Genomic DNA, 20,963 nt, shown 5'->3' on the forward strand with positions numbered 1-20,963 from the left:
AGCAAATTGTGCCAAAGTTGTTTTGCCTTCCTCTGGATAAACTACAGGCCAACGATATTCCAGTTCCTTCAGTTTTCTGGCATGAATTTCAGGTCGCATTTTCAATACAGGGACTGCAGTACACTCTTTGGACACTTATGTTTTGATGGCGCTGTTCTGCAGAAACAGCTATTAGGTCTTGCTTGCTAAACTAAATACACGCTGAGAGGTCCCTGCTGCCTGCTCCCTGGAACTGTGCCAGATGTCCGCAGGTGCCGCGAGAGGAAGGTTGGCCTGTGTGTGGAGGTAAGTATAACCTTCAAAAATCCGGAATTTCCGAAAATCCAGCACTCCTCAGGTCCGGAGGTTGCCGGGTTTTTGAATGTCAACTGTATATGTTTAAAAGTTTTTTTATCTGGGATATGTTTATTTCCCTTGTGGTTGAACTTGATGGACTTAAGTCTTTTTTCAACCTAACTATGTAACTAAATGTAATACCAAATATATAACTGATTAGCTAAACTATTCCACTACATATTTTGTGTCAGCTTTTGTGGGCAGCTTTAGTGTCTTGTGGCAGAATAAAAAAACAATACCAATCTCAGAGCAGGTGCTAGGTTCCATCAATCACAACTTTTCTGGGCATTTTTAACATGGGGGAACCTTATAAATAATTTTCAGGTCTTCAGGCAACCCCTACTATTATTACTATATTCACAACTCACAGTATATTAGCATAGTGGACAGTTGCTGGCTTGGTAGAAGAATGTCACCCATACAGATATCCAAAAACATCATAAGTGATAGCTAAAGCAGAGGGTAATAGGGTAGACATCCCTTATATGTAAAGGAAACATTTTATTTATTTATTTTTAAGTGCAACACCCTTCGCTGCTGCATTCAAGACTGAATGGGAGCGCAGAGCCCCCTGGGATACCTACGTCACACATCCCGGGAGGCTCTGGGTGCTTCTTCTGTACATGCCCAAGCATGGCAAAGAGGGGCTTTTTTTTTCACTAAGACAGGCGCAGTGAGATTTTTTTTTCCCCTAAAAGAGGGCTTCATCACCCGATATCACACCTGCGCAGTATGAGATTGGGTAACGTAGCAAGAAGACAAGAAGAAGATGGAAGAGAAGACCGAAGATGGCAGCGCCTGGCCATTATTCAAGGAACCCCAGCAATCTCTTGAAGAACCCTGGTTGAGAAACACTGGTCTATCATGCATTTGACCCCTCATTTTTTGCCAGCTCTCTCTCATGTAACATGGCATGTGACTAGTAACAATGTAGATGTTTAAACAGACTTTTAATATCTTGTATCATAAAAGTAGCCTACAATAAAAGTATTTTGTTTATATTAATTCCTCTTTAGCATCATAGCCTCCCATTCACTCGCCTGAAAATGCTGAATTTTTTTTAACATGTACATTGACCCTGTTTTTTTTTTTTTTGGTCTACACCACAACACATGCAATTTGACCCTCCTGCACAGGATTGTCTTGTCACAGCAGCTGACTCCTTTGTCTCCTGGCCTCACTTAATAAGGATGAGTACAATTGAATTTTTTGTGCCCACCTGTCCCATATGGCAGCTAATGAATAATTACACTGTCTACAATCAACACATATCATTGCCGTGCTATGAGGCACAAAGGACTTGTGGGATAAAATACTGCATAATGGAGAACATTTTATGAAGACAACGGGACAATTTTTTTATTACTTAACAATGCATGTGTTCTGGAAAATGCTCATAAATACATGTTAAGGTTGATAGTGATTGCAATGAGTCATTCTAGAAACATATAATTATTTGCTAAGATACTGGACTTGCATGAAATAGATACAGTATAAGAAAAGTCATGTTAAAACATTAGTTGGGATGGCTAAAACCTAACAACATCAGGTAAATAGAAACCTCAGTAACAGTTTAGGAAAGCCCTGCATACTTATTATTATTATTCCAGTATTTATATGGTGCTGTCATATTACACAGAGCTGTATAGGCAAAACCAATTAGGACTGAGCCAATGCAAAAATATTATTTATTAGAAGTATTTAAAATGTATAGACAAAAAGACATTATGTATTATTAGATCTGCAGTTTTTAACTACCTGAGCCCCCTTTTTCATTACAATTTATTACTTGTTGAACCTGCATGTTGACGATGTTGATTTTCCGTTACCTTTAACAGTGACAACAAATGCTGCATTTGTAATTACTGCAATGTTGTTACCCAGGATAGGGGAGACTTACATGGACATACTTATGCTGCAAAACAAACTTTTTTGGCCTCCCAGAAGCCATAATTATTATTACACAGTATTTACATAGCACCTGGATATTACGTAACACTGTACAAAGTCCATAGTCATGTCAATGGCTGTCCCTCAAAGGAGCTCACAATCTAATGTTCTTACCATAGTCATATGTCATTACCACATTACAACAGTTCTTCAAGTTAAAATATTTTTTTGTTCTCCAGAAATTTGATTTACTTGACTTTCAACCATTTGATGTGTACAGAAGGATCCTTGCTTTGCCTCCCTAATAGTTGTTATGATTTTTTTTTTACCTTAAAGCAGAACTAAACTGAAAATTAAAACATCCCTTTAATTCTTTAATCCTTCAATTGTACTTAAGAAGTCCTTCATCAGGTCCCACGCTGTCCTGGAATTCTCTTTCGCCTTGGCATGGAGCAAGCATGGTATGTCACCATCTTCAGCCTTCATCTTCCTTCTTCTGGCTACATCATCCAATCTTGCAATACACAGGTGCGAGATCAGGTAACGTAGCCTGCTGTAATGGGTGCCGCTCATGTGGAAGTTCGGAATCTCTTTCAACTCAGTGTCCGAAAATGCCCCTTCTGCGCATGCCTGATAAGGGAAGAAGCAGTCAGGAGCCTCCCGGGATGTGTGATGTAGATATCCTCGGAGGTTCTGCGCACCCATTCAATCCTAATCGCCGCGGTTGCAGTAAAAAGTGTTGTCTACCCTTTTAGGTAAAAATGTTAAATTTTAGGTCTGCTTTAAACCAGAACTGTGGTTCCGCTAGGTACCAAAAAACATAATAATGCCTTTTCTCCACTCCAGGTTGTCCGGCTCCCTCTGGGTTATGGTTGGCCCTTTGATGTTGTCACTTACAATAAAGTACCTATAACACCACCTGAGAATAAATCCTCATTCATCTTTTTGTCGTTCTCTTAAATTTTCCTTGTTATTTTCTAAAATTTTAGAGAAACAAATGACATAAAGAGTTATGATAATACCCAAACAATAAAAATGTTTGGCTTATCAGCCTCAAATCTTAAAAAAACAGCCACCTCACCCTAATGCCACCAGGCAGCAATGCCCTATCCACCCAGATATCTTTTCATGACCTGTATTTAGTTGGGAGTTTTTTGTGTATGTGTGTTCAGTACAGTCCCAGCTTTGGAAACCCTTTGATTTCAAATTTAGCAGCCTCAGCACATATCTGAAAACAGCAGAAGGCTCTGATTCAAAAGCCCCCACCACTGGCTTCTTGAAACATTTGATATTTATGCGTATGTCTTGTGATTTCTCTTTGCTCAGCTCGCTTCTCTTCAATGAGTGAGCTGTTCTGTGACTGTGCCAGCAGAGTGCTGTAGAGTACATAAAGTTCTCTAATGAGTTCTACTATAATTATTGTTATTATCATTTATTTATATAGTGTCAGGATATTTAGTAACACTTTACAGAAGGGTATACAATAGGCATACAATGTACCAATAACAGGGTCTAGGTGGAGATAGGAGAAACAGGATGAGGATTGGTAGAACTTCAGTCTAACAGCAAACAGGAAGGGGCATTTATCAAACATCTCAGTGACAAAATTACACACAATAAGTTTAACTCTTATTTAGCAATTCATATGATAGGCCAGGGGCCTCAAATCCTGGGAATTAAGCAGACAGATTTGCGAAGACAAAATCTACCACCCAAAGATGAGACAAAATGTTATTCCAATGAGGTGCAGAGGTGAGAAGTGGACAAAGGCAGTATAGAGAGAATTAAAAAATCAAATTGCACCCAAAGTCTGTGTTATTATAATTTACCTTGCTACTTCCAATTAGCATTGCTTTGCTGTACAAAATAATGGATACAGGTAGAGACAAAGATAATCCTTAAAGGTAAAAGGAAAACCTAGAATGACCAAAATTTAGATTACATCAAGCAGTAATACAGCCCATTCAGATCTTGGTGTTTTAGCACATTTTTTTTTTGCATGTTGCATTAAGGCAGCAAATTCTAAATTAAATTCTAATGAAAATACAAGCAATATCCAAGATAAGAATGCACATTTACAGCAAACAGACTTGTAAAAGAGGCCTTGAGGAAGGGAACAGGTGCAACCCCAAAAAGTTAGCTTTTCAACATGTGACAGTGCTTTCACAAAAAAGCAAGAATCCTGTACTTTGGAATGCTGATGACCTTGTTTCTGTTCTAATGAAAATACATTCATTCAAGACTTTGTGTCTTTTTGTCACATGTAGAATTTTTTTTTGCATGGGATTGTGGTACAATGCAGCACACATGCATCAAAGCTATGTTGCCTTAGTTGGGGTGCAAAAAATTAAAAATTCAGTCAACGGTTTGTAAAATCTGCAAATATCTGTCACTAATTTGCTTTATTATTGTCCCCCATGCATTCATCATAAAGACCCCTCCGAAAAAACATGGACATGCTATGACATTTTCATGAATGTGTTTCATACCTAGAGTTGTATGTAGATCATCTATCAACTCATACTTTCCCCCAGGCTGCTCTGGTCTGACCTCAAACTGCTTTATTTTGACCTGAGACATCAAGAGGCAGAGCACATAGATTCCATCTGTCTGGTTTTGAAATGAATGTATTTCCTCCAAATCTTTCCATATTTTGTTTTTATGTTTGTATATCGGATTTCTTGTGTATGTATATATACTACATTAAGTGAATCTGGCCTTTAAAAGTGAGGATTTGCTATATTCCAAGGAACATCTAGAAGTGTTAAATGGGCTTAATGATTACGCTTAAATTTCATCTGGAAAATAGCAGTGCTCATCCTAGTATGTGAGAATGTCTAAGCCAGTGTTTATCATCATTTTTAACATGAGCAACCAATTGCAATAACGTTCAGGTATTCAGGGAACCCTGCTATAATTACTATATCCACAGCTCACAGTACATTAGTGTGGTGGTCAGTGGGAAAAATGTCACCCTTACATATAGCCATAAAGATTATTTGTGTCTCTTAAATTTAAAATTAGGATTTTTAAATGCACCACTTTTGCGTTTAAAAATCTTCATTATCATACCACCAGGGGAGTTAAACTGGAAGACAGAATGTAAATAAATATCATAGTGTGCAGAAAAAAAAAATGCATAAGCAAGGTGTTATTGTTGAAGTAGGTAACCATTAAAGCTCCACCTGACTGTGGGTTAGGGATATATCAATATAACAAAAAATAGACCAATGTAGGTGATGTACTGAGTTCTATGCGTGTAGGATTTCTAATATCCCACCACGTTTTGCAAGAGTGCTTCTTCAGGGGATGTAGGATACGTGGAGATCAGACATCTCATAGGATTGCCATAAGAGGATATTGATACGTTAAGGTGGGTTAGTCTGGGTTATTGTTATGCTGTGAGGCAGTCATTCCATGGAGTTGGAGGTTTCAGAGGGAATCAGCCGGAACACAGGGTCCATCCTGTGGAGGAGATTGTGCTTTTACCTCATGTGTGGGTTCTCGGCTGTGTGTTGTTGTATAGGAGGCACAAACTGCTCATTGCCCAAGGAACCCCCAGCAACCTCTGGAGGAATCCTGGATGGGAAACGCTGATCTAAGCACCCTGGTTAGTAAGGCCTTAGCACCCAAGGCAAATAGGCCAAAGTACTGGACAGGACTCCTCTCTTCACGGATGTCTGCGATAGAGCTGGCAGCACAGATAGCCTCTTCCTGGACCTGTCATCCCTGCAGGGCGACTGCACGGGGGTAAGTCGATTCCATATGGGCAGGTATGCTGTGCAAACTTGATGATTATGGCAGAAACTCACCACTCATTAATAAGTTTAAATCCTTGTTAAGCAATGGATAAATGGTATTTTTCAAGTCGAGTTTCATGATGGTGACCAAAGTGGATTATGCCTGACAATGCCTATTGAGGTATACTGGTGGTCTACATAGAAGGCTAGGGTGGCCACGTTTTCTGGGAAGCAAACCCAGCCTTATGGTCTAGTTCCGATTATTACCATTGGAAATCAGTCTCTTCATTACCGGCTGGGTGACAACCCATGTGGCAGGATGACGGGGGGACAATTCATAGATCAGCTTCACTTCTCTACGATATATACAATGGGTGCTGCTCCATGGAGAATCAAGACGAGGAAGCAAGAAGTTACCTGCACTCCATCAATATTCATTTTAGTTTTTTTTATTGTAAAAGAAGCATTGGAGGAGTCAAAAAGAAAATGTCCATGAGGCGTCCCTTCCTCAAGGCACCATGAAAGGGGTATAATAGGGTTGGCACCCTGTAACAGTAAAGTATTGTGAGAAAAATAACGCTATTTACTTGTTAGAAGCTGGTCAAAAGAATATTTCTCCATGCACCTAGGTGCAGAAAACACAGGTAAACCAAGAGCCAAAGGGCCGCATTCAGCCCCCAGCAGGGCTAGTTTTGAGGGCGACCAAAAACCTTGAGCTCCATTTAAAAGAACGACAAGCGGCCAAGGAAAGTGGAATACTGTGCATATGGCGGCCCCAATTACTTGCACAGGGCTCCATTTAAAAGAACGACTGGGGGCCCCAAAAACTGGAATGTTGCAAATGTGGGGCCCAACACCATGCAGCCCCCAGCAGGGACAGTATTGAGGGAGGAAAAATGACCAAAATTCCAGGGCTCCATTTGAATGACAAGGGGCCAAGGAAACTGGAATGCTTTGCACTTGGTACGTGCACAGGGCTCCATTTTGTACAATATGGCCCCTGGCTGCAGGTTGGGTACCACAGTTGCAGGCTTTGCATTCATTTCTGGTATTGAAGCCACATTTTCGTTTTTTTTCACCAATATTATATGAAAAATTGTTTTGTGTTTTCATGTACTTATTTACATTTTCAGTTTTATGATCACTTCAGGAAAAAATCCATTGGATGCTTTGTACTCATACATGTATTCACTCAGCATTCACACATATGTGGAAAGTTGTGTGAATACATTATTACATGAAGCTTTTATATATAAATGTGCAATAACTATAGCTATTTATCGTGAGGTAATAATGTGCCATGACTGCTGCAGACAAGGCTGTATAAGGGCTGCAGTACTCGTATAGCAGGCGGGCATGTGTTAGTATAAAACTTGTAAGGCATGGCTCTGTTGGTTTGTCAGTACTATGAGCCTTCAGTCCCCTCCCAATTGCTGCTGCGTTTATCAGCAGCCTTTACTGCGCATGGGGCGCTGCGACCACACTGTGCATGTCTGAGTGACGCATTGCAGGTACCGGGTAACCAATAGGAGCTCAGCTCTTTTCCTTCACACACGCCTTTCTCATTCCGCGTCTACAGCCGCCGCGAGAAAATAGTTCCCCTGTAGTCCGTCGTTCGCTCGCAATACCGCCGTAAACAGTGCGACGTTAAAACCCGCTTAGTTTCCGATCCCTGTTCAGGGATTTTCCGCCCGCGTTTACCGCTCTCGACCTGGAATATTAGCAAAGACAACGGTGCTCTCCCGCGCAAGGGAGCCGCGCCATCGATTTCTTCATCATAGGCGGAGCCAGCGCGGCGGCGGAGGAATCCAGGGCGGAGGGAGGTGTTTATGAAGAGCGTTTGGCGGCGCTCGGAAATTAGTCCGATTCGAACCTTTGAGAGGTGAGGTTGTGACTGCTGAGTCTGCTGGAGCTGCGCGCTACTTTCATCCATTCGAAATGGTGAGTAATGTCCAGCGCCTTATCCGTAGCCGGTGCGAGCCGTCACCGAGGCCGCCGCTGCTCCGTCATCCCCGGAGGGCTTACTGCGCACTTGTTTTACTCATTGTAATGGTGAGCCTTGGATGAGGCTTCTGTCATCGCTGTACACGGACCTAGGGCTGGAAATGGCGACGATCTGGCAGCAGGCAGTGATAGTCCTGCGACTCCCACAAGCTGATAAATATCGTATGCACGATGTGATATATATATTATACTCTCCATTTCATAATGCAAGGGCCTCCCTGACTTTATTCAGACTGTCATGTATCTTTCCTAATGTTCTATATTGTATGGGCAGCCTTGTCATTTCCTTTCTACCGTTATAAACCTATGTCTGTCATTTCCCCATTCATTCTTAATAGTAGCAGAGAGATCTATGGGTTTGGATGAGCTCTTGTGATTGGTTAGATTTTTGCTGCATTGTTTGAGCTCTTGTGATTGGTTAATGTTTGCTACACTGTATAACATATGCCTGATCATTGCTACATTGTATGAAATGAATGTGCAGAGTTGGCATATCTTGTATCCTAACCCTGATTGTACTCTGGCACATGTTTCTAATATTTGGGGATTGGCTGATCATAGTAGACCTGTCAATCAAGGCAATTGGCTGACAGATGACAGGTCAGCTTTGTAAGGCAATAAAACCTCCTTAGCAAGTGGTCTGATTGCCTTGTAGAATATCAATGGCATGGTTTCCTGTCTCCCTTGTGTGGCTTCTCCATTTACAGTGTTGGGTGGACTAGGTGTTGTAGTCAATGCTGTCATTCATTCAGCATTGCTAGGTGTAGCCGGTAGATCAGGGCAGCGAGGTGTCTGGTTACCGGGTTTGGTTAAGGCTTGAATAAAGCCAGGGCTTGCCGCGTGCAGATCTCCTCCCACGCCCTGCCTGTGGCTGACAGGCTTTGTACCCAGGAGAGGCTGTTATATAATCTCAAATACCCCGTCTAAAAAACTAGGTTGTATGATCGGTAATGCTCTAGGATAGCAGATTGTGCTCCAGCCCTGAGCAGTCACTTTTATTGAGTTTTTGTGCATGAAGAAACTTGTGCATGAAGATTAATTTGTGACTTGTGCATTAGGGTGTTAAACGTTGGGTATTGGATTGTATGGTGGGCTCGTTTGATTCTTTAACATGCATTTTATAAAAGAGAAATGTAGGAATGGTGTCCTGGCCAAAGTTCATCAGGGAAGTTCAACAAGCCCCTGAAGAGGGAGTTGGTGGAAAGGCTTGTCAGAGGCAGTCATCTCCACCCTAGATCAGGGTGGGTCCAGCCGCATTGTGCTGCAGTTTCCGGCAGGAAGGGTTTCCAGTCCTGCCCATTTAGTCTTGGGTGTTGTAGCTACCCCCTGGGACTGCTCAGTCTGAATCAAAGGCTTTCCTTCCCTCATTCACCTAAAAGACCCAGTGTGGTCACCTAAGTGCAGCTTTGTTGCTTTTGATCCTTTTGTAGCCAATCATAGAATTAAATTGTCGGTGAATAAAATGCATATGGTGTTTTTCATGATCTGTGAAACCTTGGGAATCAGATGTCTACATCAAGTGAATAAATCCATTTATTGGCTGTCTGCTTCTGTCCTACACAGTTCATGAATAGCAAAAAATAATGCTTTGGCAGTTTTGTACATATATTTCATTAGATTGTGTGCAGTCTAAAGTTTGTATTTCTTCTAAAGTTATAGTAAGTCAGCAGCAACATTATGCATGTGGCTGGCTCTATGGTTTAGGCTTTAAGTGTACTGTACAAGGCATCCTTGCCAGTCAAGCCAAAGGGCCTGGCCCTATAGTTGAGTGGTGAGACAGCTTATTTATTGAAGCAGGATTCATTGATTCTTGTATGGCTAACTGACACATTTCCTGCAGGTAATCTTGGAAATTTGCAGCTGAAATTGAAGCTCCTGTATACTTTATAGGGTCTCTATTATATCCAGAAATAGGCAGGCTAGCCTTTTTTTTTTTTTTCAGCATTGTCATTTGTACTGTGTAAGTCAAAACTGAGCAGATTGATTGTGTAATCCTATTTAGAGTTGTAGGCACAGTACAAGGACAAATTTGTTTTATTTTGGTATTTGTCATTTGGGGCACATTTGCTACATTAAAGGACTGATGGCTGCATTAAGGGGTTGGGCGATAAGGTTGGGTTTTCTCAATTGGAGTTCTTCAGTTGAGACTAATGGGGGGGATGTATAGTGACTGCATCGGGTGGTAAATGAGGAACGACTCATTTCTCAACTGGCAGGCTAGTTAAGTAGAAAACCTTTTATTTTAACAGATATGTTTATTGATTTAGTCGCATGCATGATAAAACATTGTAGGTTTTGTATTAGCCAGGTTACTGTCATGCCCCCATAATGGAAACTTGAACAAGGACCTGGAACAAGCATACAGCAATTGGAACTGGGCAGAAATAACTTCTGTTGCCCCCCCCCCCCCCCCCCCCACACACACACACACACACACACACACACACACACACACACGAACCACGCCCATATGTATTCTGTTGGGGAGATTTTTGGACCTCCTTAGTGATGTCAACTGGTTCCTGGTTTTGCAGTTTCCAAAACTGATATCCAAGTTGGTTAAAGCTAAGATTAAATCATAATATCTAGGCAACCGCTTTGAATTCTTGCTACAGTAGTTCTGGTTGTTACCTCTCTGAAGTTCTAATCTCATATTGCATTAATATTTTACGATTCTACTTCCTGCAGACACCAAGACTTGCTGTAATGACTCTTGCAGATGTTGCCCCAGTGTCCTGCACCTTTTACTACTTTACCATAAAAATGTAGTTTAAATATTTGGTATCAAATTTAGTGAAGTTGGTGACTAAAACTAAGAAAGCCAGTCAGCTGTCTTTCCTAGGGGCCAGCAATGGAAATGCCTCTTTTTAGATGATAAATCTTGCAAAGTAAATTTAGGTCTAGATGCCCTCCAAAGCAAATTGGTGATCTTGCCAAATAATGGTGTTGCTCCATTGGTGTGTGTTGCAGACACTGACCTTTCAAACCCAAAGAAAGGTTGACATGTCCCCTAATGGCCAACTACCTCTTCCAAATCACTTTTGAGTTGGCAAGTGATAAGGACATCTTGACAGTAAAGTATGTTGCATTGAAAGGAATACTGAAATCATTAGCGGTGTGGGGGAGTGTAACTACCTGGAGGCAGAAGTAGAATGATCCCAGGATAATTGGTGCCATTGGAAACCTACTCCTGAGATTTCACTAGAATGTTTGAGATGGGGTTTGCACTATAAATAACTGTCATAAACATCCAGTGGCTTGCCTTTGTTTTTTGTCTAGAAGAATGTTGCTTGGAATCTAGTTCCTATAAGACACTGCATGGACTTTGGTATTTAGACTGTCAAAAACCACAGCTCTTAACTAAGCATCACTTTACTGCATGGGTTTTATCAGCTTTACTGGATTTTATGACCTCTTAAAATATCTCAAGTCAACTTCTTCCTGCTGTCTTTAAAGATTGCGTAGTGTATGATTACTTTGGGTTTCATCAAGTCATTGAATGTATCAATTCTGTGCTATTTCGGTTAAATCTGATGACCCTAGATCTTCAATCTTTTGGTACACAAAAACCTCAATTCTGACTCATGAACATGGCCTATTTTATCAAAACCAGCCAATGCCTAGAGAACAGGATGCGGGAGATGGAAGTAGTGACTTTGATGCCCTTTTTAAATGTGGCTTCCTTTTTAGTTTACTTGTAAACTTTGTGTCATGTTTATCTCTGAATGGAGTTTTATATAAACATGAGCAGCAGTAAGTTGTTGCCGTTTGACGAAGCCTTTGTACTGACACTTCTGAAGTTTAAGATCTGGTAAATGACCTTTTGTTTCACCCTAAAACGTATACCAAGAATCTTTCAACCCAATACTTAACATACAGGAAGGAAGAGTAGATGACTTGTTACTGTATCTTTTTCACTTTGGCAAGTCAAAACACTTTAATATTGAATAAAGTAGGGTATGAATTTTTTGCCTCCTCTGACACAACTAGGAAGATCCTTCAAAACAAGGCCTTAAAAGAACTCGGGGCCATCATGGGAACATTTTTGCCATACCATTCTGTTCCTGTGATAATTTAAGGTTTGATTTTTTTTTTTTATACATTTTAATTTTGTGGATGGTGGACAAATCTTCCAAGCAAGACCACAAATAGAGATGAAAAAACTGAAAGGAATTATAACACTTCTACAGTTACATACACATTGAGAGAACCTTAACTGGAAGCCTTGAGCAATTATGTGATGCTGAAATAAACTAGCTACTAACACTGGTTTTAGCAGTTGGGCTCCCCTTTACAGTTGGTGTGCTATATGGCTGTCTCAATAGACAGGGCTTTGCTTCCTCATGTCAAAGCGTTCAGCAAGGTAGCAGTGGTGACAACTTTATTCTGCTAAGACTAGCAGTCAGGTAATGGTGTGTTATAAGTTCTGCTGTAAATGTACAGCGATGAGACTGTAGGCACATGGTCATACCAGGAGGTACACTGCTCTTGGTATTCATCATGGACTGCACTGGCCTGTGTGGGAAAGTTGGGTGGAGCCAGTTCAGAAACAACCACGCAACAGTTACTGACCCTTAAAAAAAATCTAAACTTGTACAACTTTATCTAAATCTTAACCTAAAAAAAGTAAACCTTATATGTATTGGTAAACTTGCTGTAATTTTGTATGGCATTGCCAAATGTTGGATGTGAATGCTCAATGACATATTGAGGCATGTAATGTCTCAATAATAGGCTAACCTACTTGTTCAGTCTCCTGTACAATGTATACATAATATTAAGCTTGGGTTTTGTGGAATATCTTCCCACAGACAATGTGCCATGTTGATTCTCAAGTCTTAATCCCAGCATATTTAAATACTGTACAGCTAGGCCAAAATCTAATACTTGTAGGCTATAGTGTACAAAAAGCAAAATCTAGTAACCAGATGACATGCTAGTTCAGATGAGCAGTAAAAAAAGGAATTGGCAAATATTGTGGGAACTACCAAGCAGTGTCAAAACAATAAGGCAGTGCAGGTCTGCACTGTATGGTGCCTACATGCATTGTCTGATGGCAGTCAGCTGCTTCCATGGATTTAAATAAAAATGCTTTTCAAATTTCTGGAGCAGTCATCTCAAAAATGAATGAGAGCAAAGCTTAAAACTGCTTAGTGGACACTAAGCAGTTTTAAGCTTTGCTTTCATTCATTTTTGAGATGACTGCTCTAGAAAACTGCTACCTTGGTTAACTGAAGCACAAGAACCTCATAGCACCAATTCAACTGGATGCCCAGATAATATTGGGCACTCAATAAAAGTAACTTCAACCAAACCATTTGTGTGAACAAAAGCCCTACATGTAAAATCTGAGGAGTCAAATAGGTAGAAGTAAAGTTTTGATTACCTTGTCGAGACTGTTTTAGGGCTTGCCATTGATCAGAAGGCATATTTTGTATGTCTTATTACAAAATTAAAGGCAATATTTTTCACAGGATGACTGAACTAGTATGTGGAGTCTGGCTTCTACATTAACAATAGTGGGGAAAAGGTTGTGGTTATAAAAACATCTCTAGTCCAGTGTTCTTCAACTTTTATAAGTTTTATAACCTTGTGGAGGGGGGGGATCCTTGAATAATCGTTCAGGTCTTCAGGGACCCTATGCTTTAATTATAGCTATAGCTCACAATATTTTGTGGTCAGTGGGAAGAATGCCCTTTGCATTGCTGGCTGTTGGGAAGAATACTACCCTCAAATTTGGCCAAAAAGATAATTGAGTCTCACAAAATACAAAAAAAGTACAGATTGCTCATGAAACCCTGTTCTCAATGAACTCATAAAAAGAACAAATGCCACATCATGGCCTACTGGTAAGCTTTGGTGTGCCTAAAAATAACATCAGTGTTGCTGTCTAAAACTAGAGTTTAGGGCCATTGAAAATGACTTCAGCCAACTTGTAGTTGCACAAGTAAACATATATCTATCTTGCATAATGCATTTAAATTGCCCATAGCCTGGTCAAAGCTGTAGAAGGGACTTGTTAGGCTTACTCACTGGAATTTGTCTGCAGGAGAGGGTCATTTCTTGAAGGAATATGCAAAAAAACTACCATATTTATGAATTTGCATGCCTTTATAGTAGAGCAATATTTGCCTACCCTGCTCTGACTGAGGTGTCAAACATGCTGTATAGGTGTGTTAAGTCACTAACCTGAAAGAAGTATAAATACAAAATACAGGACACTGCCATTGACAGCCTTTACTCTAGAGATTAACAGTCTTCCTCCTGTAGTCAAATAATCAAATCGGTCAGGTTTTAGATATTAACCTAATGTCTTTACTTGTTTCTTTTGCCTTCAGTCCTGTGAAACCCTGTGTAAGGTTAGTGCAGCTTGGCTCAACTTGGAGTGGTTACACAGGGTTCTTTAATGGGGTGTCTCAAGGCATTTTTTTCTAGTGAACAGAAAATGGTTACTGGTTTTAATGTGGTCTTTTTATTTTGACATGCACAAGTTAAGTCTTAATTTTATTTTATGTTGCTAACAATTGGAAAACACATTTCCTGCATGCAGCAGGATCTTGTACTAATTTTTGTGCTAAAAATCTAAATTTGGATCCCATCAGATCAGGGGACCATTTAAACAGGTATCAACTGAAATTAAATTGAGCAAAATGCTGTAATGGGGATTTGTTTCCACGGTTGCATATTACATTTTGTGAGATTGGTGCTCCCAATATTTTATTTGTGTGGGGTTTTAATGTTTAAGGCCTAGCACTTAAAATATTACAGCAAAGGGATGAATAAACTTAATTTGTTTCATTTCACTGTCATCTGATGGGTGGCTTCATGTAAATGGTGACATGAAAACTGCTTTCATTATGGGGAACACTAAAAAACAAAAAAAAAAACAAAAACCCTGTGTGCAAATCCTACAAGGAGCAAGATTTGTAATGAGATAACAGTAAATTTATGGTCTAGAAACTGTTATTTGGCTTGTAGTTAACGCCGTTGAGTAGCCAGTCTTGCACATTTTATCCACTTCTGGTGAAGGGATGAACCCCCCCATGTCACATTTCTCCCAAGCAGTAGTGACCCTGCTTGATAGAAATAAATTTGTGTTGCTACCATAAGAGGGACATATAAGGGACTTTCTATGGTAAAATCTAATACAGTGACCTCTGTTTTTATTAAAGCAGTTCTGGCACAAGGATGACTGACCTATGTTTTAGGAACATTTATTAGTTTTAGCTCAGTGTTTGGTTTTTTTCATGCATTAAGATCTGCAGGCATTGTCAAGTGACAGAACTAAAGTCCTGTAAGGGGTTGGGGTGGAGGAGTTAAATGCAGGAAAAGGTAGGTTGCAGAAATAATGAAGTGGTTAGTTGGGGGACTCCATCTGTTCAAAGTTGTGAATGAGTTCTGGGTCTGCATTGGACTTTATCCTGACTAAAGTGTTGGCTTAATGTATGAGTTCTGTGCAGAGAAAAGAGTATCTGTAAATGCCTCTGTACAGAGGTCAGCATGGTCCTTGACCACAGATAGGATAATCTCAGATATAATCTGCTCATTCTATTACAAGCCTCAGTGATGGCTGTGCAGCTGCTGCATCTCAGTGCAGGTTGGCAGCCTCATAATACATGTAGCACAAAATGAAATTTAGTTTTCTGGGTCTGCTGTACTGGTTATCTATCACTCTTGTAATTTCTGCATTTTATTAGCAACATGGTGGAAATGCCTGCCTGTCCTAGATTTAGAACTGCACAGCTGCTAGGAGGAGCTGGTTGAGTTCCAGGGTAAAGATCTTTCTAAATGTTTACAACAAATTTAGCTTTACTATAGGTAGCCATCATTGCCATTGTGCTATAAGCAGCTGTTTGGTTTTCAGCAGAGCTAAATTATTGGCAGGTGTAGGAGCCTACAGGCAGTTTGTATTGTATGTTTCCATAAACAATCTTTGGTAAAAGTTATCACCTAGATGTAGCATCCATAAAGTAAAATTGGATCTTTCTTAAACCAGGGAAATGTTTTGAGCTCATCAAAAACGTGACTGGCCAATTTATAAAAAAGTTTCCCTCCTAGTTAAAATTAATTCAACACATATGTGACCATTGCCCTTTGTGACATTTCTGACCTTGTGCTGACTTATCAGTTTACAGATTTATATATCTTGAAGCTGATGGATTTACAACTATATAGCAGCATCTGTTAAAACCATTTCTCACGTTTGTATTTTCTTTTCAGGCTGATCAACTGACAGAGGAGCAGATTGCAGGTATGTTGTGATTTATCTTTTAGTTCTAAAAACTTTTGAAAGCTTTTTGAAGAGGCAGGCATGAATGATTCAGCTAACATCCTAATAAAGAAGCATAGCCTTTTGGGGATGTCTAATTAGCAGGTCCCTGAATATAAAGTAACATTTAAAATAGGAATATAAAAGGCTTACCAGAGAATTTACTTGGTACTTTTGATAAGTTGCCTTAACATGGATGTTTTGTGCTCCTATATTAAGTTGGAGGATAGATATATTAAATGAGCTATTTATTTTTCTTTTTAGAATTCAAAGAAGCCTTCTCACTATTTGATAAGGATGGTGATGGCACTATTACAACAAAGGAGCTTGGTACAGTGATGAGGTCGCTTGGACAGAACCCTACTGAGGCTGAGCTGCAGGATATGATCAATGAAGTAGATGCTGATGGTAAGAACTGTCTTTGGTCCCCTGCTACCAAGAATTCAATCCATTGTGCCTCTAACTTCCAGTGTGCAGTAACTTGCATTTTAGCTGGTGTTCATTTTTGCTCTGTATTCTGTTGCATGCTTGAACTAAGTTTGCATATTCGCTTTACAGGTAATGGGACAATTGACTTCCCTGAATTCTTGACTATGATGGCTAGGAAAATGAAAGACACAGACAGTGAAGAGGAAATCCGAGAAGCATTCCGTGTGTTTGACAAGGTAACTGGTTGTTTCAGTTGGTTTTCTCAAACACTTCAAACCAGACATTTGTAGAATTTGAATTCTGAGCCTGTTGGAATAATTTTCTACCTCCATAACTGCGATTTCTGACTGAGCATTAAATCTGATTGGTGGCAGGAAGTGTTGAGACCTTGGAAAACGCATGGTAGTTTTTCTTTTCAGGAGTAGTGGTTAATACACTTTACTAAATTTTACAAATAAAGAATTGCTTGTTCCTGCTTCAAAAGTTTTAGAACTGTAAAATGACTGCCTTCACTCAGTATTGGGACAATTGCTGTTCCTTTGCTTAGGGTGCTGCCATTAACTTAAGGCCCTGATGCACGTCAAGTAGACTTGCATGCTGTTTTACTCAAGAAAACTGAGGTTTGGAAGCTGTGCCCAAACCAGGGGCTAAAGACACAAGCTGATCATTCCCACTATGGAGCTGTCATGCCCTGATGTGTTTTCTGTGCCCAGTTGACCATTGTGGTAGAGGCAGGACTTTGCAGCTTGTGTCAGAACCTCCGGCAAGGAGACATTGTCACTCTAGTATAAAATTTTAAAGTCTTGATATCAGGCATAAAACAAGTCTCACTGCATATACCCTACCCTTGAGGCTGTAGATGCAGAAGTGCTTTGCAGCTAGTAATTCTAGACAAGACATTGCTTGTGCACATTTAACTTTAGTTATGTTTACTAGATAAAATGCTAACTTTACACTGAACAGGCATGTTGTACTGCAGGTGTTCTAATTCACTCTGGTGTATCCAGTGCTGAAAAGTTGGTTTTGATGGCTTTGCTTGAAAGTAAATCCACCAGATGTGTTTGAATGTGTAAAGGTTGCAGGTAGAAGTAGCTTTACCAACTAGAGAAACCAGTGTTCTTTGATTTATCTTTACTAGCAAGGGAGTGGTGGGGTTTGGTCCGAAACTAGTTGAGACAATGGCTATTTAAAACTAATACATACAGAACTTCCTGCTAGTTACACAGAAGACCTGGTGTTTGCTCATACGGCGGGAAGGAATGATTTGACCCTAACAGCCATTCTTCTCCCAATGCACTACTAGAGAAATGCATACAAATCTGTTTCCATGGGTGCTTTGATACAAAGACTCCAGCCTAATCAGTTTGCAAAGTTCTCAGTACTATTTATAATTTTCCCCTTATCCCCCTAGGATGGTAATGGCTACATTAGTGCTGCTGAGCTCCGTCATGTTATGACAAATCTTGGTGAGAAGTTAACGGACGAAGAGGTTGATGAAATGATCAGAGAAGCAGATATTGATGGAGATGGTCAAGTAAATTATGAAGGTAAGTTATTTTAATATGAACTTTTTTAAGCACAAGTAGGCTTTGTTTGGAAAGATTAGGGTGCCTCTCAGAACAGACTAATTTACTTGCCTAATAACCTTGGTGGGGTTTTGCAGGGCTGAAAAAAGCAGTCAGATCCTATTCATAAGTGCAGCAGGATGGGACTAGCCATATGTTCTGTGCTTTCACAAGTGATTATTTTCTACTTCGTAAGGGTCTGACTAGAATTGCATGCATGGAAGAGTCCTCTTAAATTTTACATCAAGTTGGCCATATTTGAGGTCACTGCCGCAACTTGGGAATCTTCAGTTCTGCCTGTAGCATATAGTGTGCATGGCAGATGTTGGACAAAACAAATTATCTGAACCTGGGCTAGATGATGAACAATCTGACATTTTCATAAATCTTAAAACAGTTTAAGTGCATAGAGATTCTGAGCTGGCATTGCTTGAGGGGGGGGGTGGAGCTTGACTGGTGGTCTGATCCTCCTAAAATGAATGCTTGTTGAAATGCTGACCCTGAAGGCATGTGCTTTTCAGGTGTTAACTAATTACAGCACAAGTTCCTACAGGGTTAAAAGATTATATTGCATTTTTTTTCTTTCTGTGGGCTTTTAATGCTGGAAGTTCTGTTGACTATGTAGGTTTTAGTTTAAAAGAGAGCTATTGACCCATTTGTCAGGTCATTCTCTCAGTAGCCCTTTGCTCCTGGAGCACTTGATCGGTTTTAATTTGAAAGGCTGCCAAGTCCTTGCTGGGAGGGAACATAGGCAGCTTAGCTGCTGACAGTAAAACTTGATTATAAATCTGTACCAAGCCATAAAGCATGTCTGCTCCTTATTAAAAATGCAGTGGGATGGAGTTCTGGCTGACCTTCCTGTAGATTAATAAAAAAAACAATCTGCACTTGTATGTATGGAGGTCAGTGGCTGGCAGAAGCTCAGCGCACACTCCATGCACATGAATTGTGCAGTTCTGTAGGAAGTTAATAGAACACCAGACCTAAAATCTATGTATTGATATGGTTTTTGTTATTGCAAATCAAAAACCTGCCATTAGCCTAGATGTATGTAGAGATGATGTCTGACCCTGACAAGGCTACACATATCTGATTGTAATAGTATGATTATTTGCATGCTACCCCTAATCTATCCCAGTGTAAAGACTTTTGTTTAGACCAAGGCCCCTTATTCTTTGGTGGTAACTGGTAGTTCTGTATCACTGGCTCAACTGCACTGACAACTTACACTGTGTGGGAGTTGGGAACACTTGTGCAAGCATTTGCACTATTGCAGTGGGGTTAACAGTTACTTCATTAGCAACATTTCTTTTGCATAAGCAGCTGTTTTACCTTGCCTTTGGAGGAAGACCCACACCAACTGTAACAAAGGGTTTTTTAAAGGTTCCAGGTAACTAAACAAAATAGCAGCTAGCTAAATAACAGTTGGTGAGGCTTTTATACTAGTTGGCTACTGGTATAGAAAAAATGGCTGGTTTGCATTTGACTAAAACTGCCTTTTCTCTTCTCTTGCAGAGTTTGTACAAATGATGACAGCAAAGTGAAGACTGTACAGAATGTGTTAAATTTCTTGTACAAAGATGTTTATTTGCCTTTCTTTGTTTGTAACTTATCTGTAAAATGTTCCCCCTTACTGTCAGATTGCATGTATAGTAATTTTAGAATTCCAAACATGTTTCCCATATTGTCACTGTCTTTTTCTTTTCATCTTACTCTTTTGGTTTCCATGAAAAGTTGATCAAGTAACAAATGCTGCATGTGGCTTACTCTGGATTTTTCTCAAAGCCCTTTGTGCACATGGAAGAGCTGGATAAAATGGGTCACACGAGGGAAAATCTGGGCTCTACAGACTTTAATTTTTCATTTCTGTTCCTCCCAAAGTTGGATTTCTTCAAGTAACTTGTCTGCTTGTTGGAATGTGGAGTAAACAACTCTAAACTACAGATAGTTAAACAATATTGAACTTATGTTGCACTAATGCAAAGCTGGTATATCCAGATAACATGTCTTGTATTTTTTTTCTGCCTTCCCTCCCATTTCTTTGCTCCAGACCTGTGTATGGAACATCATCACTATGCTCTTTTCCTTTTTCCCAATTTTCTTTTTTTTTTCTAGTTCTCTCTCCACTGTTGAGGGGTCTGCATGTGATTTGTAAACTCCTTCACCAGATAAGGTTTACTTTTGGTTTAGCCACTTTTCAGAAAACCTGCTTATGGCACAATTTGCCTCAAATCCATTCCAAGTTGTATATTTGTTTTACAATAAAAATTAAAAAAAAAAACACAGCTTCTGTCTTTTGTCTGGGAACTACTGGTGAGAAGGCACAATGGGTTCTGAAACTGGGGAGTAGGTGGATTGCATAGGGCAAGTTTAGTACATAATTCCTTGACAAAATCTTCATGTATATAACTTGTAGTCGGCGTTTATTTTTTTACCTCTATGCTGTGAAAAAAATTTTAAGAAATTTTTTTAACAGGGGTAATTAGGTTTTTTGGAGTATTGACGAATGCATGCAAAATATCCTGAAAATTCTTTTGTATAGAAAAGCTCTGCCAATCCACATTGATCTATTGCAGTAAAAAAAAAAAACTGCTGTCACCCCATGGGTTGTACATATTAACTTTTAAGTGGAGTTTGTTGCAGCAAAGTCTAAATGGCATCAAATCAATATAATGGTTATTTTATTCTTTGGACCCAAATAAGGAAGTTTTACCATAGTACCCAATAAAA

General features: G+C 39.8%; 1 protein-coding gene across 1 annotated transcript; it reads left to right on the plus strand.

Annotated features, from left to right (window-relative positions):
- The first annotated feature begins 7,756 nt into the window (after positions 1 to 7,756).
- On the plus strand, positions 7,757 to 20,475 carry CALM2 (calmodulin 2). Its single transcript, XM_072409743.1, has 6 exons — positions 7,757 to 7,907; positions 16,191 to 16,221; positions 16,504 to 16,647; positions 16,798 to 16,904; positions 18,080 to 18,215; positions 19,749 to 20,475. Exons 1-6 carry the CDS (start codon positions 7,905 to 7,907, stop codon positions 19,775 to 19,777), a joined length of 450 nt encoding a protein of 149 aa, XP_072265844.1. The 5' UTR covers positions 7,757 to 7,904; the 3' UTR covers positions 19,778 to 20,475.
- Positions 20,476 to 20,963: the final 488 nt, after the last annotated feature.

This window comes from Pyxicephalus adspersus, chromosome 4, assembly GCF_032062135.1.
Source record: "Pyxicephalus adspersus chromosome 4, UCB_Pads_2.0, whole genome shotgun sequence".
NCBI classification, from domain to species: domain Eukaryota; kingdom Metazoa; phylum Chordata; class Amphibia; order Anura; family Pyxicephalidae; genus Pyxicephalus; species Pyxicephalus adspersus.

What these genes read in the sequence shown, in the direction of transcription:
- CALM2 (XM_072409743.1), top strand. An exon ending in CAATGAAGTAGATGCTGATG is followed by an intron (nt 16,648 to 16,797) that starts GTAAGAACTGTC and finishes TTCGCTTTACAG; the next exon opens with GTAATGGGACAATTGACTTC. An exon ending in TGGTCAAGTAAATTATGAAG is followed by an intron (nt 18,216 to 19,748) that starts GTAAGTTATTTT and finishes CTTCTCTTGCAG; the next exon opens with AGTTTGTACAAATGATGACA.